This window comes from Tiliqua scincoides, chromosome 5 (genome assembly GCF_035046505.1).
Source record: "Tiliqua scincoides isolate rTilSci1 chromosome 5, rTilSci1.hap2, whole genome shotgun sequence".
Lineage (NCBI taxonomy): Eukaryota > Metazoa > Chordata > Lepidosauria > Squamata > Scincidae > Tiliqua > Tiliqua scincoides.
Window position 1 is genome coordinate 61880455 of NC_089825.1, and position 18083 is coordinate 61898537.

An 18083-nucleotide genomic window follows, 5' to 3' on the forward strand; every position below is an offset into this window, starting at 1 on the left:
ATAAAAATAAGTTGCTCTTTTGAAGCATATTTTAGTCCTAAAATATTGTATTTCATGTCTGTTTAATCTCTAAAGTAGATTTAGCTGCAACCTGAGAAGCTGTATGTTCTGCTTAATGCAAAGAAAATAGCCAGAAGGCCCTATTTTTTGCAGGAACCTTATCAGGCAAGAGATCTAGTTCTATCTGGTAAGATAAATCAGTTTCTGGCTGTATCAGTATAGAGAACAGGTGAAGGCTTGCATGACATTATGCTCTTCAATACAAAAGAAAAAAAACTATCTGCAAAGAAAGCTAGGCAGGAATAAGCTTATATGCTTATATGCTTGTTTTCTTTATGCACAACTGTGTAAGAAATTGGGTTGGGTCAATGTTTTTGGATATCCAAATTTAATTGTATTTACTGTATCAACCTGATTCTTGGAAAAGCTGCAAATAATACCTCAGGAAAGCCTCTTTTGTTGTACATCATATGAAGCTTGATAGATCAGATAAGAAATCTGAGGTAGTATGTAGTACAGTACAATGATGGTGTCCTGTAGAAGAAAAAAAAGGTTAAAACAACCTATAGTTTCTGGGTTATATAAGCAAATCCAGTGTGATGTTGCTAGTGCCAGTGCTGACCCTGTGCTTTCAGGAAGGAAAGCAGATCAATGGAAAACATGACTTCTAAACTGCCATGGTCAGTGACATGTGGTGAAGTCCAATGCTGAGGAGGGACTGTGTATGGAATTCAGTGACCCAGAAGAATGACATTTACTGCCAGACTTCCAGGTCACTGAGCTTCCGTATGCGCAATCTTTGGGGAGGCTGAGCTTTCGGTCACAGCTAAGCCTTTATACAGGGAGAGACTAGCTGAAAGATGAAATCTGAGCCTTCCCAGCTTTCACACCACCTATTCAGAAACTGGGTGGAGTGGATGTGCAATCAAAGGGAATAATTGTGCGCATTGATGGGAATAATTGTGCGCATTGATGGGGAGGCTCAACTCTTGCCTGCCTCAGAGTTATACTAAGTGGCAGCTCAGCCTCTCCTCAACAACTCAGAAGGTGGGTGGAGCATGTGCAACACAGGAGAGGCTGAGGCTTGGAGTAGGGATAGGTGAGGTTCTGCCTCCCCTGCCTGCACGTCCCTGGCCAGGGAGCTGAAAGAGAAGCATTCCTCAGAAATGGTTCTGCTCTTCCCCCCCCCCCCAACCCAAGCAGGTCAGAGAAGAGCAGAGTAACAGAGAATGTTCCTATCTCAGTACCAGCAGTGAGGAGGGAAGAGCATCCAGCATCCTCCTCTTCCACCCACTCCTCATTTGCAGGGACCTCTGAGGAACCCCAGCTGCAGATGAGGAAGATGGGAGGGGACAGTGACAGTTCAAGCTGGTTGCTTGAGTGATTTGTGCTGCTACTGCCTGCTGGGCAGCTTCAGGGATCAGCCAGTTGGGACCCCAGGGACTGTTGGCCAATGTCCAACCTGACCAGTCTCTGGTGACAGTCCTGAAGATGGTTGATCTGGGGTACTAATCCTGGATACTACACCATATTCAATTTATCCTGTCAAAAATCATTTGCACTTTTACATACTTTTAACTTCCTCAGTTGCAATGAAATAGATGAGGAAAGCCAGTCGGTTAGTGTAAGGCTATACAGTATGTTTAATCTGCCTGCAAAGAGGATGGAGTTAATAGCTCATCTGGACATAACTTCAAATGAATTGAATCCCATTCAGCAGCAGTCTTCAACTCAACTCAGATAAGTCAGGACCCATCTGAAACCCCACCTGCAACATGGATCCACCTTCCCAAACCTCTTGGCAAAACCCAGAAGTAAAAAGGTGGAACTGGCTGGCCAGCTACACAGAACAGCAGGGAGGAGGTGGGCAAATGAGGGGCTGGTGTGCTCCGGTTCCTTTTCCTCTTTGTTTCCTGCCTGATATCAGTCAATCAGTGTGCACAGTTCTCCCCCTTTCCTTTTATGCAACTTGGAAGAAGTGGAGGTGCATGGAGTGGCATGGCAACAGCGTGGACTCCATTTTGAAAGGAGAAAGAAGGGAGGTGAGGCTAGGCTGAGGGAGTGATGTGGCAGTGGAGAATGGGCACATTGGTGGGAGATTAGGGAACCTGGTTGGCCAGGGAGTCCTATCAAAGCCAAAAACTCCGGTAAGAGTGACTTCATGTAGGACTATTAACTCTGGGAACCTGAACAGGCCTGAGCCTCAGAAGAAATGGCTGTGGCAGCACTGCTGCAGCCCACCTGACGTAAGGCCACAATCCACCTGTTGAAAGACTTCTGTCATATGGTAGTCACAGACTTCTTCTGTCATAGAACTCACAAGACTTCTGTCATATAGTTAAAAAGCAGGAGAGAATTTTAAAGACAGAATGGAACAAGTGCTTACTAAATTTAATGGTTGCAAAAAGCATTAGCAGCTATTTCAGGAAGAAAAAAGAGCTTGTTAAAAAAGTTGGTTTAAAAAGTTTGGTAATAGTGTTTGGAATGCTAGAAAAAGAACCCTGCGTTTGTCTTATCAACCTGCTAGTGGAAGACTAGGCTATTATACGGAGTTAAATCTTTTAAAAAAAAATAATAATCACTAACTTTTTCTTCAATCTATTTTAATTATTCCATTCCCACCTCTGGACTATCTGTGGCCACTTTGAAAGCGTTCCCTCCACTTTAACATGGGCGCGACCAAGTTTTGACCATGTGTCAAAAATGTAGTAAGACCAATTTAATTAAACATTGGCCCTGCATTATGTTTTTGTTCCATCAGACAGCAAAATGGCTTGAGGGGGAGACACGGCACAACCCCCGCGAAGACATCAGATCACAGGGTCAGAGAAAAGGCAGGTACAACTGGAACTCCCGGTATTGTATTGAAAGTGTTGGTTACCCACAAGTGGCAGTGGCATAGCTAGAGGGGGTGCCCACTAAATCTGGCAGGGAGCCTCTCCACAGCATGCAAGGTGGGGCCTCCCCCTCCCCTTTGATGTATTTTGCCTCCATTTTGCTCTCATCACCTGGAATGGCTCCAGAGGGGAGGGGAGGGGAGGGGCCCCTTGCACGCTGTGGCAAGGCTTCCTGCCAGACTTAGGGCCAAATCCTATCAGTTTCCAGGGCTGGTGCAGCTGTGCCCACGGGGCACATGCTATATCCTGTGGTAGGGGGGCAGTCATAAAGGCCTGCTCCAGGTAAAAGAACCAGATGTGCACACCAGGGACATGTGATGGGTGTGGAGGCAGAGCCACTAGCGTGAGGGGCCCAGGCACACACAACACATGGAGGTAGGTGAGGCAGAGCACATGGGTTGAGAGTGCTTGGGCACCTCACATGGCGGTGGCGCTGCTTTTCCAAGCACTACGGCGGGGAGGCTCTGCCTCACCTGCCTCCATGTGTTGTGTGTGCCTGGGCCCCTCACGCTGGTGGCGCTGCTTTTCCAAGCACTACGGCGGGGAGGCTCTGCCTCACCTGCCTCCATGTGTTGTGTGTGCCTGGGCCCCTCTCGCTGGTGGCGCTGCTTTTCCAAGCACTACGGCGGGGAGGCTCTGCCTCACCTGCCTCCATGTGTTGTGTGTGCCTGGGCCCCTCATGCTGGTGGCGCTGCTTTTCCAAGCACTACGGCGGGGAGGCTCTGCCTCACCTGCCTCTCACCCACCGCCCGTCCCTGGTGTGCACCTGCAGGCCGGGTCAAGGAGGGTGAAAGAGCTCTCAGCGGGGGCGGGGGGGGGCTGCGTGCAAGCGGTGGGAGGTGGGAGGCTCGAGCCCCGCCCCTTCAGGCCGGGGCTCCAGGAGTGGCTTCCTCTGCCCCGCACAGGGCTGCGCCTGAGAGCCGGCAGTGCCGGGACGCAGCGGCGGCTGCAGCCCTCTCGGGCCTGGGCAGGGCGCTGCTCGCTGACGCGGCGGCCTCTCCGGGCCGTACTCCTTTCCGGTTCCTCTTAGGGCGGGGCGCGGACGGCGACGTGTCTTTCGGAGCGGCGCTGGCGAGGCCGAGCGGGTGAGTCGCGGGCGCTCCGGCCTTTAGCGGGGCTGGTGGTCGGGGGAGGCTGCGCGGGCGCCGCTGAGGCCTCCAGTCCCTGGAGCTTCTCCCCCCCCCCCGGAGGGCTGGGAGCCGTTGAGACAACCAGTATACCTCCGGGTGTGTGTGTAGTGGCGTGTTGTGTTGTGTAGTGGTGTATGGTGTGTTGTACTGTACTCCATTGGAGCAGTTGGAACAATCCAGTATACGTCCTTGCGGTGTGTGTGTGTGTGTGTGTGTGAGAGAGAGAGAGAGAGAGAGAGAGAGTGTGTGTGTGTGTGTGTATTGGTGTTGCGTGTGGCGTGTTGTGCTGTACTCCATTGGAGCCCAGTTGGAGCAGTTGAGACAATCCAGTATACGTCCCTGGTGTGGTGTTGTGTGTTGTATCATACTCCACTGGAGCCCCTGGCTCCATGGCACGCACTGCATTTAAGCTGGAGGTTGTCTTAAGGCTTGCCACCCTTTTATACACGCTAACCTGTGGAGGAAGCCCCATTGAACCCAGTGGAACTTACTTCCAAGTAATCTTCCACAGGATCAGGGTGACCAGATGTTGTAAGCACAAAAGAGGATACAAGGCACCCTAAAATGTAGGGCATCCAAGAAAAATGTAGGACACGGCAAAATAAAAGCTGGAAACAGTCGTATATTGATTTCATGTGGTTGTGGTTAATTTAAATCCTATATTGCTTACTATTAAATTTAAAACTATATTGCATATAACTTATTAATTGGAAGAAGGCTATGTACTGCCTGCAGGGACCCACTCACAGGGTACAGGAGGATGCTTAAGGTCCCAATCCTATCCAGTTTTCCAGTGCTGGTGCAGTTGTGCCAGTGGGGTGTGCCCTGTGGTGGAGGGGCAGTCACTGGGGTCTTCTCAGGGTATGGGAACATGTGTTCCCTTACCACGGGGCTGCATTGTGGCTACAATGGAGCTGGAAAGTTGGATAAGATTTGCCCCTAAGTTCTTTTCCAGGTCATGAGACCAAGGAACGGAACATGTCCTGGAAAAAGAGGACATCTGGTCACCCTGCACAGGATGGCGCTGTTACTGTACCCCCAGGAGGATCACAAAGGGAATTGGGCTTTGTGGTTAATTCCACCTTCCCAAAGCTGCCACTGTGAATAGGTCATGGGCTGTGTGTAGTGTTCTGCTAAGCTGTGTGAAATTAAATACCACATGTATACATGAAATGTGAATCACTGAGAGCACATCATTTATTTAACTATACAATTTAAGGCATTAGGTTATCAATGCTATTGTGTTTGATGTAACTTTAAAAAAATCTGTGAGCTGTGCTTATGCAGGTTCCCTTTCCTCCCCTGATATTAAGCTGTTGTAGCTTTGCCATAAGTTTTGAACTGCTTGATATTCCTTAAAGCACTGGCTCTCAACCTGTGCTCCATGGACCACAGGTGGTCTGCAAGACCTTGAGAAGTGGTCCAGGAGGTCCCAAGAAAAAAAAAATCACATTTGATCACTTCCAGTGTCTTGCTGAGCAAGCGATCTCCTGTGGACCACCAAAGAGGGTGGAGACTGCCTGCAGCCACAACCACTTAAGTGTCAGTTGTGTCTGTGGGCAGACTATTCTTTGACCCCTCTGATAGTCTGTAGGGGAATGCTTGGGAGACAGACCACCAGAGAGGGTGGAGGCCAGACCACCAACAGCTGCATGTGGTCCATGACTCTTTTTGCCTCAGTGGTCCCTGGGCTCCTAAAGGTTGTAAACCGCTGCCTTAAAGGAACAGGAAGAGGCAAAATAAGGGGGCGTTGGGGTGTGGTTGCCAACTCTGACTGAAGCTATTCCTAAGGTCAGAAGCTATTTCTAGCCTTGTGTATTTTTTTCTCTCTCTCTCCCCCCCCCCCCCCCCCGTGAGGCAATGTTGCAAATTCTTGGAGGCTGTAAAGTTCCAGGATTGCTGTCAGAATCATCTGGCAATTGATGCTTATTTCTGGCAACTAGGCCAATCCTTGGAGGGTTGGCAAACTTCAGTGAGGAAGGTGTGGGAGCCTCACAGTTTGTTAGTCATAATTGATGGTGTTATGCTGCTGCTTCTTTGATACTAGCTTTTATTCAATAGATGGCAACCTTAGTGCAATGTGTCTTCAGACAGATGACAAAATACCTAGCCAAGAAGTACTGTACTGGATATTGGGGGGCAACAATCGGTAGAGGAAAAAGTTGGAGTAACTAAGGCTATGGATGCTGAGATATTTGGGCTTTGCAAGTGGAAAAAAAATTATGTGTTTCTCAAACTAAGCATCCAGCAGTTGTAGTTTTTTGTTTAAATTAGTATCAATCTTTTACTGATTTGGGTTTTTTAAACTAAATTTAATTTGAAGACAAAGAGTCATGAACTTGTTTCATTTGCTCTTTAAACACCTCTAAAATGTGTTTTGAAGGCAACTTTCAAGGTGATTGTACAGAATAACCTTACATTGCAAAGTATTTGTCTTGTTCTTGCAGTTAATCATGGATCAAGTAATGCAATTTGTGGAGCCCAGCCGTCAGTTTGTGAAAGATTCCATCAGGCTTGTTAAAAGATGCACAAAGCCAGACAGGAAAGGTACAGTAATTAAGAAGAAAAATATGTAATTTGTATTGTGCACTAATGTTGCAAATTAAGCCCAGGAAATAAGCTATTTCGTAAGTAACCTTGTGTTGGGTTTCTGTACTGAGTCTTATATTTTCATTGTGTAGCTAAAAGATTCAGTTGTTTTTCTGAAGAGACCCATACTACTCAGTTGCATTTTTAAAGCCAAGGAGCATGTTTCTCTGGCTTATATACATTTTGCTGAATTCGTATGTCTGAGAGCTGTGAGGGAATCTAGAGGTGACATGGGGAGAGTAATTCTGAGCAAGCATCATGCACATGTTATCTTGCCATTCTAGCAAGATTAAAGTATTGAGGAGAGTTCTTGCCCTTCTCTGTTGCCTTCTAATGTTGCTCTCCCTCATGCCACTGTGTCCCTCGGACTTCTTGTTTCTGAGGCCCTTTATGTTGGGGGCAAACCTTCAGTCTGATCTGGGTAGGGGGAGAAGTAAGGGAGAAGGAGAGGGGCTCATTTCTGGTATTGGTTCTTGAGCTCAACATGATGTCAGACAAGACACTGCCTCCTCATGGCAGGGGAGTGGGAGTGAAAGGGGAGTGGAGAGGGCAGGTTCATTGTGAATGTAAATTTAGTCAGCTAGCACAGTTTAGCTGGCAAGATTACTAGGGCCAAGAAAGTGCTCAGTATGGGGTGCACTGAATTACTACAGGACAGAATCACAGTATGTAACATGGCTAGAGGCCTTAGCTTACAGTTGGATGTGGTTGTGATCATCTTCTCAAAAAATCCTCCTTTGGAGGGTTGCTCTATCCTGTTTGCTACATTCCTTTTCTATGGTCCCAAGTTCCTCTGTGGCCTCAGAGTAGCTCAGCCAGTTGCCGCCAGATGGTTCTTCCACCACAAAATCCTTTAATGTGTTACAACACACTAATGTATTACAATAAAGAGCATGCAGGTTGATATTCCTACACAACTGTACATAATCAGGATGTTGATTTTCTTACATATTTTATTACCACTTCTATTAAAATCAAAGGGTGCTAGCCATCAATTTCCCTATTAAACCAAATTTAAATCTGAGGAAAAAATAGTTGATTTTCATCTCATAGACTCATGGCTTCAGATAGAAAGGTTTCTGGTTTTATAACTATTCAAATCCATTTAGTACATGCTGTCTAAAATCAGTTGTGTGTTTATTTACTTGTGTTTCAACAAATGATATTTTTAATTGTAGAATTCCAGAAGATTGCCATGGCAACAGCAATAGGTTTTGCGATAATGGGATTTATTGGTTTCTTTGTAAAACTGATCCATATTCCAATCAACAACATCATTGTGTAAGTAACTGTAGCAAAAGAGTCATTGCTGGAATGAAAATGTGCAAGGAGCCACTTAAGAGTAGACTCTCAGCCAAATCCTATCCACACTTTCCTGGGAGTAAGCCCCATTGACACGAATGGGACTTACTTCTGAGTAGACATGCATAGGATTGGGCTGTTAATGAGCTCTGCTATATAAAAAAATATTTTAATACTTTCTCTTGGTATTGATAGTCTTAAAATAACATTGATGACTAACTGGGGTCTCTATCATAGATTATGTATTTTTGGGATATAGATGCTGCCATCCTGAGATGGTAATGCAAGAAGTCTAAATTATTCCTCAAAAGCATTTTGACCCTTCAAGGAAGTGGTGCTGATCAAAGGTGCCAGTTTGCTTGCTTTCAGAAATGGGCCCTTCATTCACATAATGAGGGAGCATGAACACAAATGTAGTCAAGATTTATGCAATCTTTCTGCCACAAAGAGGACTGTGTGTTTGGATGTATGTGTGTATGATTTACTGTGCTGCTTAACCCATTTCTTCCTGGCCCACAGATGTGTTTGGTCCCTGTTGCAGATATGCATTGGCCAGAAATTGCTTAATCTATGCATGGAGGGGGGCATGCAAACATCCCTATTTTCCCTTGCCAAGCTTTCAGAGGGCTCATTTTAGTTTATGACCTAACAGTGATGAGGGTCTTGTCCAGCCATTAAATATTTGTGCCTTGAAGTTGACAGTCTGCTTTTTCATTTGAATTATATGGAATTTCCTATATCCAAATGTTTCCTCATTCTAGACATAGACTGAGATCCAAAAAGATACTTGTGATCATTTTGTTTTCTTTGAAAAGCAAATACAGGCTGAGTCTCATTATTTGGGTTCTGTTCTGCACTATAGCAAATCAATTTTAAAAACAAATTCCTTTGCTCTGGTGATTTAAAAGCAGCCTTTCTGACCATTGTGATGTTGAGTTAGTCATTGAGACTCTATCCAACAATCAGTCTCTCTCCAGGCCCTTAGAAACATCATCTTTCTTTCAGGGGGCAGCTTGGGGAGAGAATTATTGATGGATTGTTCAGCTGGCTGCCCTCTCTCTAACTATTGTAAAGGACTGTTTTCCTTTAATTTAAAGGGCCCTTCTCATCCTGTTCAGATAAAAATCTCTACAACAGTGAGAAAAGCATTTTAAAGGGGTGCATTTTTCCCCTTCAGGGATCAGCACATTCCTTCTCATTTGCAGTGGCCATTCCTGTTGAGTCAAATCCATGTATAAAAAATCTGTATAACAAGGTTGGGCCTGTAACTGCCTTTGCACAAACTTCCTTTGCAAAAGCTTTGGTTTTAGAAATTTTTTGCTGTGAAGCTTGGGGAGGGGGAGGCTGCTGTTCCAGGACCACAAGTCCAGAGCACTTTGGGCTCTGTTCTGTTGAATTTTGGCCATATTCCAGTGCTTTCTGCTCCCCTACAGTTTTTTCCTGACTTTCTTTTCATTTCTGAGGTCTGCTAGTACCCCTTGAGTAACACTATTGCAGAATTGGTTTGAATAAAAGAATTGCAGGCTTGTATACCTTAAATAGCACACTGCAGAGTGTCTAATTCATATTTTCTTATTTTTTACAGGGGTGGCTAAAAGCATCTGGATACTTGCGACTTGGTATCACACATGACGACATAAGAAAATGTAGTGGACTTGCTGGCTTAATCACCTTGTTCACTCTTTTTACTGCCGATATAAACTGGGTTTTAAAGTAAACCTGGTGAGGCATCTTTTTTGGTTAATGTGAGCGCATGCAAATTCATGCTGATCCCAGACTCCTAAAGTCTTATCCCTTGTAAACATGATGATGAAAGCATTGAAAAAAAATTGGGTAACGGCTTATAAAACATTTCATTTCTTCAAAGTTGTTAAGTACTGTGTTGGAACACACTGAACACCATGCTTGAAAGATAGGCATTTTGCTACAAACTTAGTTCTCATTGGGCTATATTTAAAGAAAGTTAACCATGACTTATTTATTTTAACAATGCTAAGTCATGGCTAACTTTCTTTGGATACCACCCAAAGATGTCAGGCTACAAAAACAACCCCCCCTACCTAAAGTGATCCTAACTCTTTACCTCCCTCTTGTGGTGATGTCAAAAACATAAGCCTCATTTTTAAAAGCAAGTTTTTATTACATGTAAAAGTAATACAATATTTGTTTACATAATGTAGCATTGTGCTGTTTCCTTTAAAAAGAATACAAAACAGGATTTGCAGTTAAAAACTTTGACAGTTATGGTCAAATGCCTTTTGCTCAACATCTCTTATGGTGGCTTATCCATGAGGCAAGGTGATGCTGGATGCATCAGTGGCGAGTTGCGGGGATGGGGGGAAAGGGGGCAGTAAATTTGAGGTGCCCTTCAACCTGCGTTTGCTACTACCTCCTCCCAGCCTGCTGCTGATGTGAGCTGCCTTGTTCTGCTCCTGGTAAAAGTGAGTGTAAAATTGTTTACCTGCCTCCTTACCACGTGCCTTGCATTGTCTCTCCGCCCCCCAAGTGTACCGGTGTGGGACTCTGGTTTTATTTAAGGACCACAGAAACAAAGGAGCTCCTTCATTCACTCTCTCTTTAAATAAAACCAGAATTGTCATATTTCCACATTTGAAGTAACTGAGGAACACTGCAAAGAGCTTTCTTTGTAGGGCGGAAATGTCATCAGGTGGCATTCCAGGTTCCCCCACTAATGCATGTAGTTCTCCAAAGCAAAGGTAGATAATTGCACTTAAAACGTTGCTTACATTGAGAACAAGTGAAATGCTCACCTGTTTAAGCCATTTCTGCCCTATGTTGCATATATTCAACAGGAATAAAATGTGTACACCTGTGAAATGGGCAGAAATGGGTTAATTTTGGTTTTGGCAAGTTCCATGACAGCAGGCTCTATTATGGGCAGTCTTAACCACTTCAGTTACAGATAGCTGCAAAGCTGCCTTTAGTGAAACTATATATAATTTATATAGTTTAAATTAACAGTTGTTGGATGGATTATAATATCAATTTGTTTACCAGCTCTTCCCCCTTTTAAAAAAATACATGATAGCTAAAACTACATCCACTTTTAGACTTGAAAAAATTTATAAATATAGCATGGTTCCAAGAATGGAAATCCATAAATTCCTTGCCATTCTACAGACTTTAGTTGCATAAAAAATGTTTGTGCATAACATTTTGAATCATAACAGTAAAATGACTGATGTATAAGTGCATCACAATTCCATGTTGATCAGCAGCTGAAGCTTTTTTTTCCTGGAAATCTCCTATTTTAAGGCTTTGGTTGAACTCAGAGTGAGGGGTGGCCTTTTAAGCCTGCTCTTTGATGCCCATCGTCCAAAGCAGAGGCTTGTCTGTTTCGATGCTTACAACACCAGATTCATCATAGGTGTTTGAAGTGCTGACAAGAGTCCCAAACTTGAGAACACTTCCATCTGTGAGGAATTCAAAAGAAGGCAAATTAACAACACAAACAAAACTCTCAAGTCCCTAAAGCTTGCTGGTATTTAGAACAAATTTGAAAAGGGAAGTTCAAACTAGCATCATTGGTCCAGTGCTCATATTCTTAGGTGCTTTGAAAACAGGCTTCGGGGAGTGAATCAGCGGCCAGTATTGCTGACCCTACTGCACCATTCAAAAATGGCATTGGTAAAAGTTAATAGCTGGCTGGGACAAATGTCTATAGAAGTGAGCCTAAGAAATTTTTTTTTCAGCCCAACTGTTACTCTATAGTTAGATAGCCCCTCTGTTTTAAAGTTGGGGATATAAGAGTTTCTTTAAGATGAAAACATAAAGGCTATTGCCTATCTTCAGGGCTACCTCTGTTCACTGCCACTTGTGTAGATACCCATTATATTGGGCCTCATAGGTTGATTAAAGCATCATACTAGCCATCTGCAGCTTGATGTACTACTTCGACCAAGCTCTGGTTATGGTTGACAGTGCCACTTGCTCTCATGGAAGGTGAAACAGGTTTGAGCAGGTAACAAATCTTTTCAGTGTGACAAGTGGCACTAAGCCCATATTCATTGGGTGTCTAGCAATAATCACCCTCCTGAAATCTTTGCTATGCAACCTTTTCTTGTCAATGGTTTTTTGCCTTTCATGCAGTGAGGTTATACCAATCCTAACAATGAATTTTCCACTCCTTTTCCTTCAGTCACACTGTTTTCAGTGGGTTACCTACTTTTGACCCAACTCCTTGTTCAACCACTGTTTAAAATGTACACAAGTGTACATGCCTGTCCTTGCGATGTCCATAGGAAGTGGTAGGTGATGGGGAAAGGACATGGAGAAGTGCGGAATAGTAGGGTACCATAGTGGTAAACAATGGGGCAGTTGGTGAAAGGGAAAGGGTGAGAACATAAGAAAAAATTGATAAGTTCCAAAAATGATGAATGAGGGGAAAATGAGATACATAAGCTGAGGAATGGGAAGTGATTTTAGTGGAAAGCATCCGGTTATAAAATTACACCTACTCTTGCTGTTTGAGTAATATTGTAAGTGAGGGTTCCATTCCCATAACTCAGTGGATGGCAAAAAATGCACTAAAGCAAGTCACTTAAAAAAACAAAGTCCCTTTTCTCCAGTGATTTAGAAACAGCCTTGCTGACCTTTTGTAATGCACACAGAGGCAATCAGTCTCTCTCCAGGTGCTTAGGCTTCCCTTCCTTCAAGAAGAGCAGCAGTGAGGGGGAAAGAATGGGTGATAATCACTGCTGTTTAGCCTTTCACATGCTCAGGGGGAAGGGAGGAATGAAGCCTGGAGAGAGAATGATTGATGGATTGTTAGCCAGCTCCCCTCTCTTGCATTATTAAATGACTGTTTTCCTTTAAAGGGTACTATCTCAGCTTTGAGATAGAAAAATCTGTGGATTTCCCCCTCCCTGTGCAAAAGATCCTGAAATCACTTGCATGACTGTCTCTACAACAGTAAAAAGCAGTTTTTTAAACTGATTTTAAAGGGGTGGATTTTTCCCTGTCTCCAGGGAACAGTACATTCCTCCTCATTTGCAGTGGCCATTCATGTTGAGTCAAATTCGCATATAAAAAAATCTTTGTATAACAAGGTTGAGCCTGTATATCCTTTGGCTGCAATTTTCTATGGAAAACTTATATGAAAAACTTTCCTGGAAGTAAGTTTTATGATAAGGTCCCTGCTGCCAAGTAATCAGGTCATTTGATCCTGTTGCATAGGGGGTGACTGGCTGGAATCTACTGTATTACTTCATTGTAATTCCTAATTAATTATTAGGGTTTTTTAATGACAACTTCCACTTTATCAGAAGTGCCTCCTATATTATGGTTCTGTCCCCTTAACAATCACAACAATTTCACTATTTTGGATTGCACTGACATCAGGAGAAAAGTCCTTCTGCCTACAATAAAATTTACAATAAAAGGCAAATACCCTGCCCCAAGTCATGCAGAAAGTACATCCCCCACCCACGTGGAATCTTCCTGATTTTCAAACATTTTTGTACTGTGACAGAATACTGTCTGTGGGAAACAATACGATGGGAAAAGAGCAGCCAAAAATGAACATATGCACATATTCCGAAATAACCCAGTTGCAAAGCCCTTCAGCCTCCCCCTGCAACTTAAATCACAAAATAGAACCTCACCTAAATTGCCTTCCCTGCTTTCCAGCAGGGAACAATTGCATTGTTTTCTTTACCTACTCCTGAATATACAGTTTGTCTACATTCACAATTTCATTGTGATCCTGTTAGGTGGGTTGATCTGGTCTGCAGTGTGGGATACAAAATGTGTGCTGTGAAACTACTCTAAAACATGAATGAATGAACTAAAGGAAATAAATGAATGAACTCTTGGGAGCCCATAACAGTGCTGTACCCAATGGGATATGCCTGTTGCCCTTCTGATTGGAAAGAGGCAAAGCCTAAATAGGCTTTTTGGGGGGGGGGATGGGTTGCTTTTGATGCATATTGCTTAGTGTGTGAGTGGATCATTCAGTTGCCAAGAGAAGACTACTGTGTGAATTACTGGAATACTGAGCAGCAATCTAGGGAAAAACACATGGATGTGGGGCTCTCTGGTGGTAGGTCTTAAACATTCATACTTTTTACAAATGTGGGTGATGTTTTAGACCAGTGATGTTGGGGGCTGGGGAAAAAAGAATTTATATTTAAAATTTGAATAAATTTACATAAATGAATATATTCGAGATGGAACTTACATGAATGAATGAAGGCCTCGCAATAGTGCAAGGCCTATAAAAGGCCTTGCACAAAGCAAAGTTGGCCTTCCTTCGCTGCATCACAGACATAAAACAGCAAACAGTGGAGGGAGCCATCAGCCCACAGCTCACATGAGAGCTCAAACAGTTGCCCTCACGCTGAGAGTGGTTGCATTGGGCCAGCATATGGCCCAGCAAATCTCAAGAGGGCCAGAGGCTCATTTGAGATTGGGGATCCCCAAGGGCCACATATAGCCCCTGGACCAGGGTTTGGGCACCCCTTTATTAGACTTTTGGGAAACTTCTCCTGAGCTGCAGCAAGAGACTGAGCTAAGAAATTGGAACGAGTTCAATGTCGCCTCTGCATTGATTCTACTAGGTGGCCTTAGGCAAGCCACTCCCTCACAGCCTCAATGTCCCATCCACAATAAGGAGATACCTATGATGAGGTTGTAAGGGTTACAGCTCAATCATACATATAAACTGCTATACAATTGCTATGAACTATTCTTCCTACTTGTCCTAAGTTATCTAAAGGTACAAAGCACACCTGGAGTGTTGTCATATAGAGATACTGTTGAAAGGGACACCAAATTGAAGGGGAAGTATGGCAGATATGAAACTAGTTCTCTGCTTCTTAGCGAGAACCCTTGGAGAAGGACATTTTTTCTTGCTGTGAACGTGATACAGATGGATGACAATGAAGAAATTGTTCAGATAAGCAATTTAGCAATTGCTCTTTGTGTACAGTAGGTGGCAGCTTTCATCTTTGATGCTATGCAGTTTTTATCTTGCAAGAGCAATGTACTGAAGTACTAGTGAAAATTCAAAACAAACACCATTCGATTCCCACAATTCTTATGAGTGTCCAGCCCCAGCAAAGTCTTCTCAACAAGGTAAGTGAGGAAGAGCTGGAGCTTTTAATGCATTCTGCTTGCAAAAAGTCCTAGGTTCAATCTCAGTTTTCTCCAGATTGGGCTGGACAAGACTTCTTGGACAGCTGTTGCCAGTCACTGTGTAGATTGAATGAGATGGACCAAGGGACTCACTCAACATATGACAGCACCTCCAGACCAAACAAGTAACTATGGTGAGAATTAAGCTGAGGTGGCAAAGTTAACATTATTGTGTGTCCTGAAAAACAAAACTTTTCCAACTTTTTGAATGCAAAATTAATTGACAGTGTTTAGGGTGGGGGCTTATTTATGATGCTTGCAACATAAATAAAACTGTTGATCCCAGTAGCTTGTTAAGTGATAAGCCTCTTCAAACTGGAAATAATGCTAGTGATACTGATTGCTTAGCATTTCTATATAAAATTTTGGGATTTCTGAAGTCTGTCACTTACAATAGCCTAATATTCATTTCAGCTATCCTGTAAACAGAGCACTATTGTTCACACATTGCGGACTGAGGCTTTGGCTTGCCCAGAACGGCTCAATGAGTTCACAGCTGATGTAACATTTGAACAGGAAACTTTCCAGGTCATGCTCACTAAGGTGGCCTACAAAGTTGTAACCAGAACCATCTTTTGGCAAAATTGTAAAAAATGTGTGGATTCCATGGTTAACAACTTACTTTACTGGATGCTTGGATATTCATTCATTTGATTATTGAAATTCTAGTTTTTTGTTTTTTTAAAAAGTTTCTAGTTCACATGGCTGAAATGTGCCCATTATGTGCTTGTTTCCTGAGCTACATTTCTTAAAGATGGCCATGAAGACTACATACAATCACTAGGGGATGAAGACACAGCTTCAAAAGTACATGAATGAGCTTTTTTCTTTTTCCTATGAGGACTTGTCCTATGAGGACAGAAATGCTAGGGGAACATAAGAGGATAAAAGCCATGGGACAGAAGTGACGAATTTAAACTGAATTGCTGGGGGATTTGGGAAGGGAGATATTTATCTAGCATGGCCATATCAGGAGTTGTATGCACCAGGTGTGAGGGGGAGGGACACAATAAAGACAAGAAAGGAGCCAGAAAGACCTGCATATTCAAGAAAATCGTCTGGTACAATCCTCCCTCGACTGCTGTAGACTGCCACTAATTGTTGAAAGTTCTTTTCTATTAATCTCAACTGTTCTGTACTTCTGTAAAACAATTCACATATATTATTAACAGTATTTATATACTGCTTTTCAACAAAAAGTTCACAAAGCAGTTTACAGAGAAAATCAAATAACTAATGGCTCCCTTGTTACGCGGAAGTCCCCCCGTTTACCTTTTAGCTATGATTTTCCTCTTTCTTTCTAGACCGGGTTATGCTCTATTATGAACTATAATATCATGCAAGCTAAACGGTTCTTCCAGCATACAGGCCACATTTCCAGGACTTTGGTCAAGCCACAAGCTCATTGTTAGTTTATACACACACACACCCACCCACCCCCAATAGTCACACATTCTGGGGGAATTCTTGTGTCTTAAACAACTCTCTGTTTTAAGCATCTCCTACAATACTGCAACTTGAACTGCAGTTCAAGTTGAATTGTATTGAATACATAGGACATGTTGGCAACCTTCAGTCTCGAAAGACTATGGTATCGCGCTCTGAAAGGTGGTTCTGGAACAGCGTCTAGTGTGGCTGAAAAGGCTGATTCGGGAGTGACAATCCCTTCCACACTGGGAACAAGTGCAGTCTGTCCCTGGCCTGTCTCCCTGGCTATGGGGCTTCCTTCTTTGCCTCTTCGCCTCAGACTGTTGGCCAAGTGTCTCTTCAAACTGGGAAAGGCCATGCTGCACAGCCTGCCTCCAAGCGGGCGGCTCAGAGGCCAGGGTTTCCCACTTGTTGAGGTCCACTCCTAAGGCCTTCAGATCCCTCTTGCAGATGTCCTTGTATCGCAGCTGTGGTCTACCTGTAGGGCGCTTTCCTTGCACGAGTTCTCCATAGAGGAGATCCTTTGGGATCCGGCCATCATCCATTCTCACGACATGACCGAGCCAACGCAGGCGTCTCTGTTTCAGTAGTGCATACATGCTAGGGATTCCAGCACGTTCCAGGACTGTGTTGTTTGGAACTTTGTCCTGCCAGGTGATGCCGAGAATACATCGGAGGCAGCGCATGTGGAAAGCATTCAGTTTCCTCTCCTGTTGTGAGTGAAGAGTCCATGACTCGCTGCAGTACAGAAGTGTACTCAGGACGCAAGCTCTGTAGACCTGGATCTTGGTATGTTCAGTCAGCTTCTTGTTGGACCAGACTCTCTTTGTGAGTCTGGAAAACGTGGTAGCTGCTTTACCGATGCGCTTGTTTAGCTCGGTATCGAGAGAAAGAGTGTCGGAGATCGTTGAGCCAAGGCACACAAAGTCACGGACAACCTCCAGTTCATGCGCAGAGATTGTAGTGCAGGGAGGTGAGTCCACATCCTGAACCATGACCTGTGTTTTCTTCAGGCTGATTGTCAGTCCAAAATCTTGGCAGGCCTTGCTAAAACGATCCATGAGCTGCTGGAGATCTTTGGCAGAGTGGGTAGTGATAGCTGCATCGTCGGCAAAGAGGAAGTCACGCAGACATTTCAGCTGGACTTTGGACTTTGCTCTCAGTCTGGAGAGGTTGAAGAGCTTTCCATCTGATCTGGTCCGGAGATAGATGCCTTCTGTTGTAGTTCCAAAGGCCTGCTTCAGCCTTGAATACAATACAAACTTGAACTGCCTTCCATGATTTTGGTGAACAAAATTCTGTTTCTGATTCATTGTATTGTAACTACATCCTGTATTTTTTCAAAATAGTCTTTGTTAAGTCCCCTTTCTAGGAAGATAGTAATCAACCCCCTGATTGACTTTTGCTGAAAACTGATACCTATGTCCTGATCCCCATTCAAACTTCAGGAATACTTGAACATATGAAAGCAGTACTCCAAGCACCCAGCATTTTGTTAAGCAACCAGCAATCAAACTACCTTCCAGCTTAGCAGGTAGGGACTATCTCCCAACCCTTGTAAGAGAGGTCTTCTTTCCCTCTC

At 43.8% G+C, this 18083-nt stretch overlaps 2 protein-coding genes across 8 annotated transcripts in view; one reads left to right on the forward strand and one right to left on the reverse strand.

Moving 5' to 3' along the window:
* Nucleotides 1–3874: 3874 nt before the first annotated feature.
* On the forward strand, nucleotides 3875–9636 carry SEC61G (SEC61 translocon subunit gamma). The gene is made up of 4 exons (XM_066627438.1): nucleotides 3875–3982; nucleotides 6475–6574; nucleotides 7795–7897; nucleotides 9504–9636. Exons 2-4 carry the CDS (start codon nucleotides 6481–6483, stop codon nucleotides 9511–9513), a joined length of 207 nt encoding a protein of 68 aa, XP_066483535.1. The 5' UTR covers nucleotides 3875–3982; nucleotides 6475–6480; the 3' UTR covers nucleotides 9514–9636.
* Nucleotides 9637–10052: 416 nt separating this feature from the next.
* The window catches only part of TPK1 (thiamin pyrophosphokinase 1), a 321965-nt gene continuing 313934 nt past the window's right edge, over nucleotides 10053–18083 (reverse strand). For 4 of the 7 annotated variants that reach the window (XM_066627433.1, XM_066627430.1, XM_066627431.1 and 1 more), the window contains one exon: nucleotides 10053–11352. In XM_066627433.1, the coding sequence (XP_066483530.1) occupies nucleotides 11228–11352 (125 nt within the window). In that variant the 3' untranslated portion in view covers nucleotides 10053–11227. The remainder of the gene's footprint in view (nucleotides 11353–18083) is intronic. The other 3 variants (XM_066627436.1, XM_066627437.1, XM_066627435.1) reach the window with 1 other exon arrangement.